An 18,045-nucleotide genomic window follows, 5' to 3' on the forward strand; every position below is an offset into this window, starting at 1 on the left:
GTTCTATATGTTCTAAAGCACCATACCAGACAGGGATCACGTTTCAAGTGTGCTCTATTACTGCCCTGTAGTTAGTAGTGCTATACTTTCTTGTCAGCTCCAACATAAATGTAAAATCACTGCTACCTCTAATCGGGCATAGATAGCCCAAGCAGTGACCGATATATGTGGAGCTGTATACAACTACAGTGTTGATTTCTGGCTACATACAAACTATATACGCCAGGTCATGGTAGTTGTGGTATCATATTTCAGTGCATCACAACTTGGGCATTGACGCATAGTAGATGTATGGACTGACCTACTTATATAATGCCAATTTCTCCACTGGGAGTTTAACAGAAATAAAGGATCACGCCTTAGATACATTTTTTAAATTTTATTTAATAAAAGTTATATTTTAGCGATTCCCTCGGTGATAGTTCGTTTTGGCTCCTTAAAGGGTTTCCTTTTCTGTCACGGTGACTAACAATATAAGGCCTCATGTCCACGGGGAAAATCAGATCCGCTGCAGATTCTCCATGGAGAATCTGCAGCGGGTCCCTCCTGCCCCGCGGACATGAGCGCCGAAAATAGCAATTTAAAGCATTTACCTTTCCGGCGCGGGCGACGAAGGTCAGCTGTTCCTCACGGCCGGATCTTCATTTTCGGCCGGCGGATGAATTCCTGACGCCGGCGGCACGTCGCCGGCACGTCGTCGACGTGCCGCGCGCATGCGCCGGGCACATCCGCCGAGCCGAAGCAAGGGAGATGCGGCGGTGAGGAAGAGAAGAGCTTCGCGGTCCGCTGCGGGTGAGTAAATGCTTTAAATTCCTATTTTAGGTCTCCCGCGGATCCGGACGGCTTCCATAGGCTTCAATAGAAGCCCGCGGGAGCCGTCCCCGCGGGAGACCCGCATGAAAATGGAGCATGGTCCAGATTTTTTCATGCTCCATTTTTTTTTAAATCACTTTTATTGACGATCCGCGGGTATTTATGTACCCGCGGGTGGTCAATGCATCCCTATGGGGTGCGGATCCGCGCGCGGGAGATCCGCTGCGGATCCTAAATCCTATTTTCCCCGTGGACATGAGCCCTAAAGCTGCAATCAACATTATTCAGCCCCCATTGCAAATTCATTTTATTTGTCAAATTTACAAACTTGTAGCTACTTGCAATAAAACAATCAAAAAAGAACCAATTTTAAACAGTTCAACACAACTAACATAACAAGTGGTTTCTCTAAATTCAGCACAAAACAGCACTTTTAATGACTACTGCAATATCAGAATTAATGAATCCCTCCTAAGAGCACACATTTACAAATCAGATGTTGTCCCAAGCACACCTGATGCAAATAAGGGCCCTTTGATATAGAATGATAATCGTTCACAGGCCTTATGCACACAACCGGGTCGGATTACGACTGCGAGATTCTAGCATGGGTGTGCAACTAGTGCCCCTGCAGTGACTCGCTGCTTAGCTGTCCAGCGTCTTTGCTCTCTGCTCTGCGATGTGCGGGCTGGTACACAGCCGCACATGTGCAGAGCAGAGTTGGCTCGTCAGCGGTGACGTTTCTGTGCGAGAAATAGGATATGCCGCAATTTTGTTACTGCACAGGTTTTCCGCGATCAAAATCGTTGCTGTCTGCATATGATTGCGTGCACGCATGCAATGCTATGACAGCGTGCAATGACGGAAATTCCGCACAGAATCTCGCTGTGGAATTTCCATCCGTGGGCATTGGGCCATATTCTTGCCGTATCATGGGAATCTTAACGATATTTGTTGAGTGTAAATGCTGCCAGCGACTGAACGACAAACAATAATTTGTTCAGTTTTTACAGGTATAAAAAAATTAAACGACGATCAACCCTTGTAAGCAGGCGGTCATTCATCTATGAACGACTGCTTGTTTGCAATGACTGGAGACAGGCTTATGGAACAATCTCTGGCACGCTCCATGCCTCCATTCAGTGAGTGATCCTTTCTACTGTTTGAAAGCATGGGAGTGATTATCACTGGGATGCCCAAAACTCCATGATGTATACCTCCTGTTGATCCAAAAACACAAGTTCCAGTATGCTTAAACCCATATAAATAAGCCATGGAAGTTTGGGGCTTCTGTTCTGTGGAGCAATGAAACAAAACTGGAACTATTCGGGTCTATGGAACAATGGTATGTCTGGATGGAGAAGAATGACTAAAGCATATGATGAAAAAACACCCTGCCTACGGTGAAGCATGGCGGTGCTCGGTGATGTTGTGGGACTGCTTTGTTTCCTCTAGCACTGCAAACCTGCAGCTTGTGGGGGGCAAGATGGTTTCAATCAAGTATTGGAAAATCCTAGGAGAAAATGTCATACCTTCCGTGAAAAAAACTGAAGCTATGGACCTTCAAACAGGACAATGATCCCAAGCATTCCTCCACCAAGGCTTGGTTTTAGAAGAAGTCCTGGCAGATTCTGGAGTGGCTGTCACAGTCACCTGACTTGAACCCCATAGAAAATCTTTAGTAGGATTTGAAGAATCTGCAAACTTAAGAATATTAGTGAACTGGGGGCCGTTGCAGAAGAGTAATGAGCTAAGATCCCTGAGGAACACTGTTAGAAGCTGGTGTCTGACTATGTAGCATGTTTGGAGCAGGTGATAACAGCAAAAGGGTCTTCATGAAGGGATTGAATAATTCTGAGACTGCAGTAGTCATTAAAAGTGGCATTTGTGTTAAATTTAGACAAAGCACTTGTTATATTAGTTGTGTTCAGCTATTTAAAAATTTTGTGTTTGATTTGTTTTTTTGCAAACCGCTTCAAGTTTGTATGTTTGGCAGATAAACTTAATTTGGGAATAATTTTGATTGCAACTGTAGGCTTGATTTACTGCTTTTCACAGGTGAGGGAGCTGTAAGCTTGCTTCAGTCATCAGGCAAACCACAGCAGAGTATAATGATATGGCAAGTGTGGTAACAACTGTGGGAATGGTTACACAGCTCGAAATGTTTGTTTTTAAATACTCCAAATGCTGTGCACATACTTCATAAAATGTACATAGCAGATGAGCCTTAACTGAGAAAAGTCTGCAATGCTGAGGCTGAGCTATTCCCAAAAAGCCAGTCTGGCTCAGCTTTGCACAACACGTTTCAGGACTACAAGGCCATTTCACAGTTGCAGTTTCATACATTATTCTCATTGCTCTACTTCTGACACTCCACGTAGAGGTTTTATGGTATTACAAGGCTTTTTAAAAAGCAGCAATTTGTACACTGAATTGAAACTAAATTTCATTGCTACAACTCTTTCCATAATGTTCTGTTTATGTAATGTAACATAGACTTCGAGCAAGCCTATAAGAACTTTATTGTGGAATAAGATAATTACTGATGTATAACTATATGCAATGTAGACTTTGTAAAGCAAGATCATAAAACTTCCCAAGGAGAGCACCCAACCATAAAAATGTATAGTATTTTTAGAACTGACCTTCACAGCATATGATCTCTCCTGCCCCTAGGGCATCCTGAATGGTAAAAGGACCATATGATAAGTAGTTGCCATCCTGCAAAGTGATATCCTGTTATTTTGCATTGTTTCAAAAAAGTATGCAGATCACCTCCTCTCTGCTCTCAAGGTAAAGTTCTGCACCTACACAAACATCCTGTGTGTCTGTCGCGGGTGGAGGTGTAGCCATGCAAGATTCGGCATAGGATGCAGCAGATGGAGTAACCAAAGGGTATAGCATTTATTTAAAGAAACAGAAATTGAAATGAACACTAATAGTATAATAATAATAATTAAGCAATTAAACTTTTACCATTAAATATCTAGGCACTATTAACTGCTAACTAAAATATAGGTGTATTGATACCGTGTGAGCAATCTGCAATAACAGTAATACCTTGTGTACAATTTCAATAGTACTCAAGGTACTTCAGGGTTAATACTCCTCCACCCCAACTGTTGTCCTTCTATTTCCTTTGCAAAATATCTCAATCCACAAACAGAAGAGGTTCAAGCAATAGTCCATTGGCAATAGTTCAGTTTCCTTAGGTCAGTCTTTATTCCTTGCAGCAGTATCACTTATAAGACCGGCCTCACTTAAAAGTTGATGTTCGGGGTCACAGCTACCACCGACCCCTGTGATCCCATAGAGTTGTCTGAGAGGTCAGGAGCACTCCGCTCCACTCCTTTCTCTCAGGTGGTATTCACGGCTCTTCACTCAGTCCTGGCCCTTAGATTGACTACTCTGCACTGTCCCTAGCTGCCTGGGACTGTCATTAGCTTCATCGTTCTCAGTCCTGCAGCAGCTCAATTGTCTTGTTCTTCCTTACGCTGGCTGCACACAGGCATATTTGCATTGCTGAATCTGGAGAGTGTGTCTGCCTCCAGATTCCACAGCTAATACCGCCCATAACATGCTATGCAAAAAGGCTTTATCCTACACATGAGCAGAAATCAACATTGATTTTTCGCTCGCAGAGGAAAAATCACAGCATGTTCTATTTTTGTGCGGATTCTGTGCGGGCGGCTTCCATTGAAGTCAATGTCCGATGGCTCGCCGTGCGGACCATCCGCAGTACAAAGAAGATACAGAAAAGGCAAGTACGCACGGATGTCGGCTAGGCACAGGGTTGGATTCCACTACGGGCTCCCGCATGCATAATTTGAATTGGTCATGTGCAGCCGGCCTTAGATTCCCTGCACAGCCAGCAGCCTCTCCTTCGTATATTCAGCACCTGCTCAGTCCACTACGCCTCAAGAAATTGCCCTTTTTACACTGGGGCATTCAGCAATGGTCACTAGTCCGGTGAGGATGCAATTTTTGGTGCATTTCCCAGTCCCTCTCCATAGCAACCTCAACCCTTCAATGGGTGCCCTCAGTCAGTGTAAAGTTTTATGCTTGTAATGTTCATGTACTATTAAATTTGGATGATTCTCTCACCTCCATTATGAAATAGATAAAATAGCAATATCAGATATTTTAAGGGTAAGTAGTACGGTAATAAATACAATAGTTAATATTTGGAACACCCTGAAAAATAATACCAGAACAAAGGATAACCTTGGTGCCAGTGACGTTTTATTCAAGCCCTAGAATAACTCTGTCTGCATTCTGAAATTCTACAATTGTTTTCTGCTCCCTGTTACGATATCACATGCACAATGTAAGTGTTGAAAGGTCATGTTATCTTTTATGATTATGTTGAACTGTAGCTTAGCATTACTTCCCTGACTGGAAATGTCCACACCTTATAAATGACCCTGATGTGATCAAAACGGGCACTCTTGTGTTTACAGTAATTAGTGCACAAGTGTTGATTAAGCTAGACCTGGTTTTCCTCTGCAATCCCTAGTGCCAAGGTAATTAGGCTGCTGGGTTAAAGTGGATTTCCGCTCTTGTAGAGGCAAATTGTTCTTTTCCATCAGGTTGAAGAGGGCTGTTTACATGTCTTTTGTTTTTTCTTCCTAGATCTCGGACCTCATCCAGGAGAACACCAATAAGTCTCCGCTGTGGGAATTCCTAAGTCTGGGTTATGCACTAATGCTCTGCCCCTTCGTGGTTGTTTTGGGTGGAATGTTTTTTCTGGCTACAGCACTTTACTTTTTGGAAGATCGCGCTAAAGCTGAGCAACAGTAAGTAGAAGTTTCCTTGGAATCAGAATGGTCTGTTGGTTGTTTTATAGGCACCAAAGAAAATAAGTTGGCTTAATTAAGACCTAAATCATAATATTACAGCTGATTCCTATCATGCTGATAGATCACAACGCTATAGGACATAATGATTATAAAAAGCTGATGGAACATATCACAAATACTAAACTATATAGCTCATAAACCATCAACATTCTTAACAACTAATTTATAGGCAAGCAAGAGCATTAGTCATACTATGAGATGCTAAGGCCTCATGCACATTCCTTTTTTTGTGTGTGACGTGTATGCTTGGAAAATCTCCCAATGCTTACGTAAAAAGAAGTCTGTGACAGATGCTTAACGGGGGCATCCATCACCCATAGGCTATTATGGCATCCATTTAACATACATACGTTATGAGCTTTTCATGAGTTCTGTGATACATAGATGCCATAATAGCCTATGGGTGATGGATGCTACTGTAGGCATCCATCACAGGTGGTCACCTATAGACTATTGTGACATCTCTTAATTCTATACAACATGAAAAGCTCATGACGTATAATTATAATGGATGCCTGTCGCAAAGAAAATGTAGTGGAATCTGTCATCCATTAGCTTTCTTATTTTAAAAAAAGTATAATGCGCAGTATACGTTTTTCGTACTGGATGGGTGGGATCTGTCACCCATAGGCTTTCATGTTAAAAAAACATATCTCTCAGTATACGTTTTTCGTCCTGGATTCCAGTGGATAGAATAGCTGGTCCATGCTCTTTCTTTTATTCTTTCTCCTGTGGTTTACTGACACATACCAGCCAAACAGAGGTCAATCGAAGACTCTTTGGGTCAAAATCTGACTAAAGAATTCGCATGGACATGTTTTCAAAAATGTCATGTGAATAGAACTTTACATTGCGCATCGTCTACCATATTTTTTATTTTTTTTATTTTTTTTTAAGTGTACTGCATGGTATTCATTTTTTCCCCCAAATCCTCTACATTGAAATGTGCAGTTGACCGGACTTTTTTGCAGAGTTAAAAAAAGAGGTATACTGACCTATACCAGCCCAAGGAATGCTAAAAGGACACTCTTTAAGGGAATTTTGTCTATATGCCACATGAATGCCTTAAACACAGTGCAAACAGAGCCTAAAGGCCCGTTTATAAGGGACGATTAACGTTGTAGTTGTTCAAAACCCAGTGCTCCCACAGGGTTTTGTACAATAATCGTCCCGTGTAAAAGCATGCTAAGACTGAATGACTGAATGAGAGTTGTCCAGTCATTCAGTTTTAAGCGTGCTTGAAATCCGAACGACAAGCCATTCAGTACTTACAGTGAATGGAGAGGGGCGGGGGGAGAGTGGGGAGAGAACTCTCATTCAGCCGCCCTTCCTCCCTCCTGGCCACGCTATGAGCGATCCAGCGATACTCGCTCCTGTGTAACAGCACGGGTGCGAGTATACACGGGGATGAGTGTCCGGCATTGTATGCTCTCGCTCTTGCATCATACTCAGTGGTTACTATAGAGAAAGAACATTTCTATAAAAAAAACTTTGAAAGCCAAACTTGTTTTCTTTGGTGACCTCATTAGCAGTTTTGCTTAGAATTAATCTTCACATCACAGAACACATACTAATGTCACAGATGTACAATATATATGGGAATGCATTTACTCAAAAAGTGCCAAGGTCACAGCTTTAAAGGGGTTTTACCATTAGACATTTATCCCTTATCCATAGGATAGATGATAAAGACCTCCAGCAATCCCAATAACTATGTACCCCTAATGCTTTATGTGAATGGAGTGGCAGTGCGCATGTTCAACCGCTGCTCCATTCACTTCTATGGGACAAAGGGAGATAGTCCAGTGCATCAATATCCATCCGTTTCATAGAAGTGGACAGTTGGGCATATTTGCCAAAAAAGTGATCTGTTATGTTTGAGTTTTGCCAGTTTAGTCTGACATGTTGCTTTTGGGATTGTTCATACAAACTATCTGGCATACAAGTGATCGGCTACATAATCTTTTGTGTATGGCCACTTTTAGAAACTAGGTAGAACTGCCTTGAATCAGTACCTCCATTTTCCATAGAAAGTGGAAGCATTTCACTGTACACAATATAAAGCACTTATGGACATTGGAAATCTTGATAGGCATCTCTTGTAAGAGACTCTCAGCAACATCTTCACAGTGCCTTGGCTCTTTATTTTAGTACTTGCACCCCATTATGGTAACAATGCTTTCAGCTGACTTGTTTTAGAAATTCTAGAAGTCATCTCAAGTTTGTGATCTAGCATCATTAACCATTGCCTGCATGGATGTGTGACTGTAGCAAGTCTCTTTGCATAGTAACCCACTTTCATTAGTACATATAGTAGAAATGGCTAACCTTATAATCAATATTATATGCTGCTTTGGGTACAGGAAAATACACAATCTATAAAATACAGCAGTTACAGAGACTGTAGATTCAGAATGATCCGTCTGATTCAGCTGGTGTTCTTTGGGAATAGTAGCACATCATAGATCCATTTCATGGCTTAACTTTGTTCTTTAACATAGTAAAATTTATGGATAACCATTTGATTGGTGGGGGTCTGACAACTGGGACCCTCACTCATCACCAGAATGGGGTCCCCATGTATCACCTAATGAATAGATTGGTAGCTGTGCATGCCATTCATTTCATTGGGACTGCTGGTGATAACCGAACGCTTGAACTCAGCTGTCTCTGGCAGTCTCATTGAAATGAATGTTGCAGCGGCACATGTGCAACCACTGCTCCAATAATTTGGGGTACGCAACCACCATTTTAGTGATCGGTGGGGCTTCTATCGATCCTGTGAATGGGGGATAATTTCACTTTACTAGAATATCCCTTTAATTTAGTAACAGATGTTGATAAATATGAACACAACTTGCAAGTAGCCGTTACACCAAGGTCCTGGTGCCTGTGAGGATGCAACGGCCTCTAATTCACATAAGAAGACTCCATTATTCTAATTGATACATAGTAGTTGGGGGACTTATGCTATGGGAGCTAGGAATTTGAAGAGGTTGTGCCAAAATGCCTAACCACTATGAGAAAGCAGGGCTCCTGCTCTTAGGATCCCTAGTAAGCAGCTGATTTTGCTAAAGGAAGCTACCACCAGCGGCCGCAGCAGTGAACATAAAGTAACGTGTTGTGGAATATATTGGCACTATATATATTAAGATGCTAATTATTATAATTAAGATAAAATACACTGTGCTATGTCACTTGACAAATAATAGTTTGTTGCAATAATCAACATCATTGGTGACATTTCCTACTTTTATACATGAACCTCGACAATAGATTGCAATAATTGTAGCAATGGAACTACAATGGATGGGAGGTGTTAATCCAGGTACCAAGGATCAGCTACAGAGCTTATAGCATCACTCCTTGAAGCTTCTAGCATTAAGGGCTTATTCCCACGAGCGTATATGGGCCGGCGTTTTCACGGCCGGACGATATACGCTTCCCTCTAAGCCGCCCCCCTCCCCCTCACCGGATCTCTGTCTCTCTCCTCCACTCCTGCGTTTGCAGCGGGAGGGGGCTGGGTGGGGCAGAGCTAAGCTCCACTCTGTCCTGCCCACTCCCATTGTAAATCACTCGAGGGGAGGAGAGAAGCAGAGAGCCGGTGAGTGGGAGGAACAGCGTATATCGGCCGGGCATGAAAACCCAGCCGATATACGCACGTTTGAAAAAGCTCTATTTACTTGGGTCAAGTGTGATATTGGTCCAGAATAACTCAGACCACAATCTTACTCTTCAACCCACAATTTTCACTACGAGTGTGATGCATTTTACAAGAAAATCATATAGCAGTACATGCGTTGATCCATGTGTTTATCACCTGTGTGAAAATGGCATGATATTTTAATAGGAAAAATTTAAAAATTGCATCACACTCGCATGAAACTCACAGGCACATGTGAGTGCAATGCAATTTTTTTCTTTTAACTCCCATAGGAAATTATAGGCGATATTGCCCAAAAAAATGAACATGCTGCTATTTTTCTATTTTGCACTATGACTGCAAGAGAAAAATAGCTCATTTGAATAGACCCATTCAAAGAATGGGTTCCATTTTTTTCGCGTCCCTCAATGCCCAACTCTTGCATGATAAAATACGGCCTAACTTGAATGCACTTGAGGTCATTTTTTCATTGTATTTCATTTAATCTCATGTACCCAATAACAAACGCACATGTCTGTCTCCATATAACAAGTATAATGGCTTTGTCTGCTGACCTCTTGTTCTCCGCCTGTGAAGCTTCTGAAGGGACTGGTTACTGGGCCAGGTAGTGCCGCATTGTGCAGGGCCAGGTGCGCTATGCTTTGTGCATGGGCAGCTGGATCCAGCAGCTTCACTACACAACCCAGCTTCTCCCAGATGACGTTACTGCAACCAAACAAAAGCAATGACAAAGAATTCCGTGTCTCTTTGTATGGTGATCGTTTGTCTGGTGACTCTGCTGAAAACAGTTTGTTTGCTCCATTAAAAAGGGTGCGTTTTCTTCCCACTAGAGAGCCGTGTTCAGAACCTTTCACTGTTGGCAGCTGTAGTGATTCAGAAGAAGCTTCCATCTTGTAGCTTTTAGGTTGGTCTTTTTTCTACTTTGTTTTTACTTTTCCATTTTTGGTTTTGTTTGATCTTATTTGATTCTTTGTTCAAATAATTCTTTTAATTTCTTATTAACTTTCTTTTGCCATTTTTACAGTATTTTTCCAGTAAATGTCCTGATCCCAGCCAGGGCATTTACCGTGATTATACACACCTGTGCAGAATTTATTTTACTATCATTCAACCTTTTATACAGGACAGTAGTCATACATGTAAGTTACATATAGAAGATGGGGTCTGAATAGCTACTTAATGAGACCCAAACCATAAAAAATGTAGGTTTTTTAACATATAATTTCTAACATTGAAAATAATTCTATAATACTTAAGCAGTTGTACATCTTTATGATTCGGTTGTTAGAGGACCTGTTAGCTCATGACTTAACAGTGCCGCAGGATCTTTTCTTAGAACTGTGTTCTGCCATTCCTCTGTTTTTCCTCCTGGAAATGTATCTATAAATTGACAGTGTATAGGGAAATGCCCAATTAGCAAATAGTAGTGCCCAGTTTGCAATAAATTCATATATTTCCAGGAAAAATTACAGAAGAATGGCACAATGCACAGTGGTAAATTATAATGTGTATGCATACATCTTAATAGACAGATAGATGTGTGTGTGTATATATATATATATATATATGTGTGTGTGTATATTTGGCTCATATTGCAAACTAATGTAGCGTGAATTGATAGTGATACAACTAGTAATATAATCCTAATTGAATGTGAATATTGTTTTATATATATACGCCAATGCTATTAGCAGTTTCAATGTATGACCCTTGATTCCCTCTAAGTATTGTATAGTCTGTATTGTTTAGAACATCAGCCCACTGGCATAACTATAGGGGATGCGGTTGCACCCGGGTCCGGGACCCTTAGGGGGCCCATAAGGCCTCTCTTTTCCATATAGGGAGCCCAGTGCTATGAATAAAGCATTATAGTTGGGGGCCCTGTTACAGGTTTTGCATTGGGGCCCAGGAGCTTCTAGTTACGCCTTTGTGTTAAGAAGTTAAGAGAAGTTGGGGGGCCCCAAGATAAACTTTTGCACCCGGGCCCATGAGCCTTTTAGCTACACCCCTGCATAAGCCCGTTACTGTAACCCATTCAAAACCGCCATAACCATTTCCTGTGTTTTACCATATGCTTTTCAGTTATAAAAGACAATTTTGAATTAAAAAAAAACTAAAAATACAACATCAATTAGCCAAGTTTACTGTGGGTAAATATGTGAGAAACGCAAGAACTAAGTCCTGTGTACTCAGTAATGTTAGCAGGTCCATGACATCTGTATGTAACCATAGGTTTCCTAACTGTCTGATTCAGTCTTCTTTTAACCCCTTGAGTGGCGGGTTTCCTACCACCCTGTCGTGCCCACCAGGGCAGGTTTTTTAAAATGGTCTAATCATTGAATTTCAACTCATTTTGCAGTTGCGTCTCAAGAGCCATAACTTTTTCATTTTTCCATTGACATGGCCATATGAGGGCTTGTTTTTTGCGGGACAAGTTGTGATTTTTTAAACAGGGGGGAGGAAAAAAAGAAATGGGGAAAAAAGAAAAAAAGGGGCCATGTCATTAAGGGGTTAAATAATGTATTAACTTCCTTCTCTGGGTCATTACGACGCATGGATACCACATGTGTGATTGTATTTTTGATTTTTTTACAAAGTAAAGGGAGACAAGTGTTTGTATTATTTTTTTTATAATTTTTTAACTTTTTTTTTTTTGTCCCTTTAGGGGACTTCCACAGGGACCCATCAGGACCCCTGATCACATTCCGGGGGTCCGATGGTGACAGCCCTTTACATACTGCAGTGACAGCCCTTTACATGCTGCAGTCACATAGACTGCAGCATGTAAAGGGTTAACACAGCAGAGATCGGAGGTTTTCTCTGATCTTTGCTGTAAGAGCAGGTACCTAGCTGTCCTCTGACAGCCAAGCACCAGCTCTCCCTGCCACAGAGACCATCGGCTTGCTTCTGACAAGCCGATGGTCTCTATGGCAACCTGTAAACAAACCAGGAGATTGCCGACATATCGACAATATCTTCTGCTGGTTTTTCAAAGCCCTTGCTTTGTTCTCTGTGGGTCTGTGCAGGCAGAGCACACTGTCACAGCTTGTGGCATTGTGCTCTGCAGCTCCCATAGTGATACATAGCCCGGAAATCTTCCGGGGTATATCACTATGGGCAGTGGAGCTCGTCCCGGAAATTTTCCGGGCGTGCCACTCAAGGGGTTAAACACAATCTTTCCTCGTTGAGCTGGACATACTGTATACGGCTGCTGGTTTACTGCTGTTAGTATACCGCTTGACGTACGTGTGTGTCGCAGGAATATTTCCATCAATGTTATAGCATGCTTATTACTGTTTCCACTATTAGTGTCTACTATCTAATAGGAGTTTCCTTACTTATTATCAATGACGTATGTCTTAAGTGGTTGGTAAACAGTTATTTAAACATATTTAAATGCAGTAGAGAAAAGACAGAAGGCAGAGCCCTTTTGGAGGGTTGTGAGGAGATATAAGAGGCACAGGACATGCAGCTTTTGTCGTAACACAGTTGTTGGTGCAACCGGCCTAATCAACCAGTACGACTGAATGATTTCCACTGATCCAATAGTACGACTGTCGGACGCATTAGCACCCAACAACTGTCCCAGCAACTATCTCTCCTGTGCTTTCACATAGGAGCAATAGTTGTCCAGAGAATAGAGGTGGAGCGGGCCGGAGATCTGAAATGGAACAAATGGTGACTACTGAGTGCCCTGTGTACACGGATCAACAGTCGCCCTTCATTGCTCATTAGACCCCATTTACACTGAAAGATGATCACTCAAACGACAGTTTGAGTGACAGTTTTGAGCGATCTTCTTTGCATAGTCTATAGTAGCTAATTAGCTACTAAAGAGCTATGCAGGCGGAGTGGGACACCGTTGCTATTGCTCAGTGAGCGATACAGCTGTTTTGCATAAGCAAACAGCTGCATTGTCTTCCGCGCTTACAGCTCGCGTCCCGCTGTGAACTACCAGCGGGACACAAGCTGAAAGAATCTTATCAGCGCTGCCGACTGTGATAACAGCCTGCACCGCTGATAAGAGTTCATTGCTCAATTCTAGAAAACTAGAATTAAGCGAGGGATGAATCGTGCACGAAAACTGTACAATGTCAGTGCACTTAGATGCAACGGTTATCGCTCAAAAGGCTTTGAGCGAATTTAGAGCGATAATAGTTGTGTCTAAATGGGCCTTTAGAGTGATTATTCATTCGACTTTTGAAAGCTGAAGTTAAAAGGCAACCTTTAGGCATAAATGGTCCTAATTGAAACACTAGTAGTATCATGGATGGCTATAATTCGTAGTGCATGTTAGCTTTAGACTAGATTTACACATGTGCCCAAAAAATACATCAAAACCTTTGAGTGGATGCAAAGAGAGGAAATGGATTCTCCTATGCTTTCATTTCTTTTTGGATCCACTTTTCGCTTTTGCTATGAAAAAAAATCTGCAACAAAAACTGCTGATTTGAATTTGTTTCATATCTAAGAACCAAAGAAAGGGGGATGAGAAAGTTGGGATAGGGTTGCAGACAGAAATTCAAGGGGGGGGGGTGAGGTGGGCAAGAGAGATCTGGAATACCCATGCCAAGGGCAGGGAGTTGGGAGAATTGTTCAACAACACCACCATTGTAGAGCATTTCGGAGGATGGAGCAAGAGTAAAAATTACATGAGTTTAACATAAAGCTCTTTTGAACTCTTTCTTGCAAGGAATTTTTCCATATTTTGGGCACATAAAACACAGTATCTAGTCCAGCTCTTTACATGAAATAGAATATACCCAGTAGATTAATATAACCCTTCCTCGCAAGATTTACAGTCTACACTTCTGGCCTATTTGGCCCTTTTGGCCTTTCATTAGCCCACACTGTCACGACACAGCCAGGAAGCCTATGATAAAGGTATAGCATTAAACAACTAAGTAGAGGGATTCACAGGTAATATCCTATAATTTGTAGAACTCCGGCAGGCAGACATAATGACTATATTGTAAGGGAACCCTTCACATTAAAATAAGCACTTCCTTTTTAATGGCAGCATTGAATAGTCGGATGGGAAGTTACAATAAACCACTCTCACCGTCACAACTTCTCAGCAAAGATTAGGAATTCCTGAAATAGAATAAAACTATTCCTTACAATTTATTTGCCAAGCGTGGGTATGAAAATAGCATCTTCCTCTGTCAGGATGAAAGGGGTTCCTTCCTCTCACTTCTTGTGTGATTCCCACAGGAATTTGAGCCATTAGTACTGTCGTGAACACCCTTCCCTATGAGTGCTAGTTGGGTCTTCTGTGGTCGTGAGCACATAGTTGTGGTATGTATTTGCTGGAGCCTCTAGCTTCCTCTTCTGACGGATAAGCCTAGATTCGTTAGCTTTGTGTGAAAGCTTGGGACAACTAAGAAGCCAAAGTTCAAATTTTGAGCTTCTTGTGGACAATATATTTTGTATGTTGAAATATAGATTGATTGACTATTAGGTGATATGCATATAGTCATGTGGAAGTGCGGACTACTCACAAGAATTGCATTTCCATGGCTGGATATAAGTACATTTCCTTGTATACCGGTAGTGCTGTTATAATAAGTCTATAGTAATCTGGGTTACTACTGGTTTGTATATATAATAAGCAGGGAACCATGGAACCTATACGAAATATGATGTGACCCGTGTTCTGGTTATTGGATAGATAGCTGAAGATCAGAATATGAAATTTAAAACAAATATGCAGTTTTGGTCTGTGAAAAATGCACCTTTTTATAGTGTGTATGTGCGTTTTTGGTGTATATGCAAGTTGATGTCCATTTTACATCCGTTGTCATCACACGTTGCAATTTTTTGCGTTCGAAAATACACCCATGAGAATGGGCCCCTATGGTTTCACAGATTTTTCTGATCCAAAGTCAGAAATGAATTCACAAGATATGATAAATATAAAGGAAAGACTTATTCTTTCTGTTGGATTCCCTTCTCGACATCAAAAACTGCAAGTGGTGTTTTTATCCAAAAAAGCAGTATGTGAAACCACCCTTAGGGCTCAAATCCATGACTGTGTTTTCATAATACACATGCGTTGCACGGCCACGTGATACGCGGTGAATGGAGTCAATGAAAGTCAATGGCACTTCATTGATCCATGCACATGTGTGTGTGGACGCTGTTTGTAGATATATGCGAGAAATAAATCGCAGCATTCTCTATTTCTCTGCATACCACGCATCAGGAACCCTATACATTGGTATTGGCAGTGTATGAAACGCTGTCCATACTCAATGCATTGCGTATGGGCAGCATTTTCATACGCATCGCTGCTCTAAAATAGAGCAAGGAATTAAAACAAAAAAAAAAGAGTCACACTGCGCTTGCCTGTGTGTGATACGCGGGCATGCACTGTGCACCCACAGCCATACGTGGTATCTAAGCCAGCAGAGCCAGTGTCTACAAAATCAGTAAAATCACTAGGCTCTAAACACCACCTGTATCAGAAAAGGTGAGGATAAATAAAGCAATAATAACCAAATTCAGATAATGACCTGATAACCTGTTCTTACTGACCATGTTACTTTTTCATCTATATTGATTAGACTTTTGGTTATTATATTGGTGATGTATGTTCATTATTTTCATTTGGTTATTATTACTGGGCTTTTACCTATTGCTGAGCCTCTCCAGTGTTTAATGCATGGCCCAGTTCTGTTCATCCTCACTGTATATTAGTGCAGTAGTGCTGACTGATCTTGGTTTGAATAAATGAATTCTTACTAGAGATGAGCGAGCACCCAAATGCTCGGGTCCTCATTATTCGAGTCGAGCTTTTCGTAAAATACGAGAGCTCTACTCGAGTAACGAACCCCATTGACTACAATGGGAGACTCAAGCATTTTTGTATGCGGGACGCCGGGTCCCAAACTTTTTTCTCTCTCTCTTTCTCTCTCCAAAACAGGCACGTCACAGCGGGGAGGAGCCAAAAACTGGGGCGGGATCGAACACGGCATGATGCTTCTTCGAGTAACGAGCACCATCGAGTACGCTAATACTCGAACGAGCATCAAGCTCGGCAGAGTACGTTCGCTCAACTCTAATACTTACTTACTTCTCAAATAACTTGTGTTAATATAATTCTAGTGTGATAACTAGCCAAAGTGCAAATCATTTTATTTACCTAAAATGATGGTATTGTGCTGAAAAAAATCATTCTGTAGTTCTGGCCACTAAAGCCCCATTTACATGTAGAGATGATCGCTCAAAATTGGTTCAAAAGATAGGGAGAATGACAGTTTGAGCAATCATTTTGCATAAGCTGCTAATGGACCCTAATGCAAATTAGTAGCTTATTAGCTTCATTTGCATGTAAAATGAGCCTTCCATCGCTGTATGCAGATAACAGCAGGTAGTCTGTTATCTGCATGCAGCCCCATTGTTCTTCCGCGGGACTGCAGCTGAATAAAATGTTATCAGCGCTCCCATGGAAAATCACAGCGTGCGGTCCCTGCTATCAGCTGCCCGGCTGAACAATGGATTTTAAACGCAACATAAAATCATTGTTTGGCCGAAAAGCTAAGGATGGTAGAATTTACATGCAATGATTATTGCTCAAAAGACATCGTTTGAGTGAATTTTGAGCGATAATCGTCCCATGTTAATTGGGCTTAAGGGTCTGCCTTCTTATTTGCTGTCCACTGCCCATTGTCAAGTAACAGAGATAAAAAGACTAATAGTAGAAAGTGGAGCAGGGTGATAAAACATGCTGCTCTTAGAAGTGTATTGAGAGGGGCGGCAGCGAAGGAAGGAGATAGCCATGTAGCTAACTAGTCAGTAATTTATAACGATTGAAATCACATCTACACTGCTCAGTACTGCTCTAGTGCCCTCCATGATGATATGTCTCTGTGTGTGCTACAGAGAGTTGGAGAGAAGAAATCCTGTTGCAGTATAGAAGACAGCATAGCAGCAGGCTTTTCCCACCAGTTCAGAGACTTACAAACACAGCCCAAAGAGGGAAAAATGCAGGATACAAATCATTTAATGGCCAGAAATAGTGTTGTTCCTCATGTACGCACGCAACAGCTTTTTCGGAAATGTTAGGTGTGCTTTAAGATGCAATGTTACATTATATATGAACACTGTAACAAGAGAGCATCCGCTATGTCTAGAAGAAAATAGCTTTCATCGCCAACACAGAAAAGGGTTCTTTACTGTAAGAGCAGTGAGACTGTGAAACTCTCTGCCTGAGGATGTGGTGATGGCAAAATCCATAGAGGAGTTTAAAAGGGGACTCGATGTCTTTCTAGAGCGGAAGGATATTACAGGATATAAATCTTAGGTCAATTGTTAATCCGGGTATACAGGCAGGTAGGAACTATTAGGGGTTGATCCAGTGATTAGTCTGATTGCCATTAGGGAGTCGGGAAGGAATTTTCCCCCAAATGGGCTAATTGGCTCCTGCCTCTTGTTTTTTTTTTTTTTTTTTGCCTTTCTCTGGATCAACAACATAGGAGGATAAACAGGCTGAACTAGATGGACATTGTCTTCATTCAGCCTTACATATGATGTTACTAGGAAGAATATCTGCAGAAATTTCCAAATAGCAGACTTCAAAATACGAGCAGGACTCTGACTATATTTAATCAGTGCAATATGTAACCCACACAACTAATTGTGCATCATGATTCACACACATTTGACTCACGTAAATTCTATCATCTCAGGTTCATGACATTAATGTTG

General features: G+C 41.5%; 1 protein-coding gene across 4 annotated transcripts in view; it reads left to right on the forward strand.

Annotated features, from left to right (window-relative positions):
* The window catches only part of SPNS2 (SPNS lysolipid transporter 2, sphingosine-1-phosphate), a 141,304-nt gene that overhangs the window by 108,962 nt on the left and 14,297 nt on the right, over window positions 1-18,045 (forward strand). For 2 of the 4 annotated variants that reach the window (XR_010786454.1, XM_066577012.1), the window contains exons 11-12: window positions 5,446-5,609; window positions 10,167-10,240. Coding sequence is in view for 3 of the 4 variants with exons in the window: in XM_066577012.1 (XP_066433109.1) it covers window positions 5,446-5,609; window positions 10,167-10,233 (231 nt within the window). In the remaining variant the exon portion in view is untranslated. The remainder of the gene's footprint in view (window positions 1-5,445; window positions 5,610-10,166; window positions 10,241-18,045) is intronic. The other 2 variants (XM_066577020.1, XM_066577027.1) reach the window with 1 other exon arrangement.

The sequence above is a fragment of the Eleutherodactylus coqui genome, chromosome 1 (assembly GCF_035609145.1).
Source record: "Eleutherodactylus coqui strain aEleCoq1 chromosome 1, aEleCoq1.hap1, whole genome shotgun sequence".
Lineage (NCBI taxonomy): Eukaryota > Metazoa > Chordata > Amphibia > Anura > Eleutherodactylidae > Eleutherodactylus > Eleutherodactylus coqui.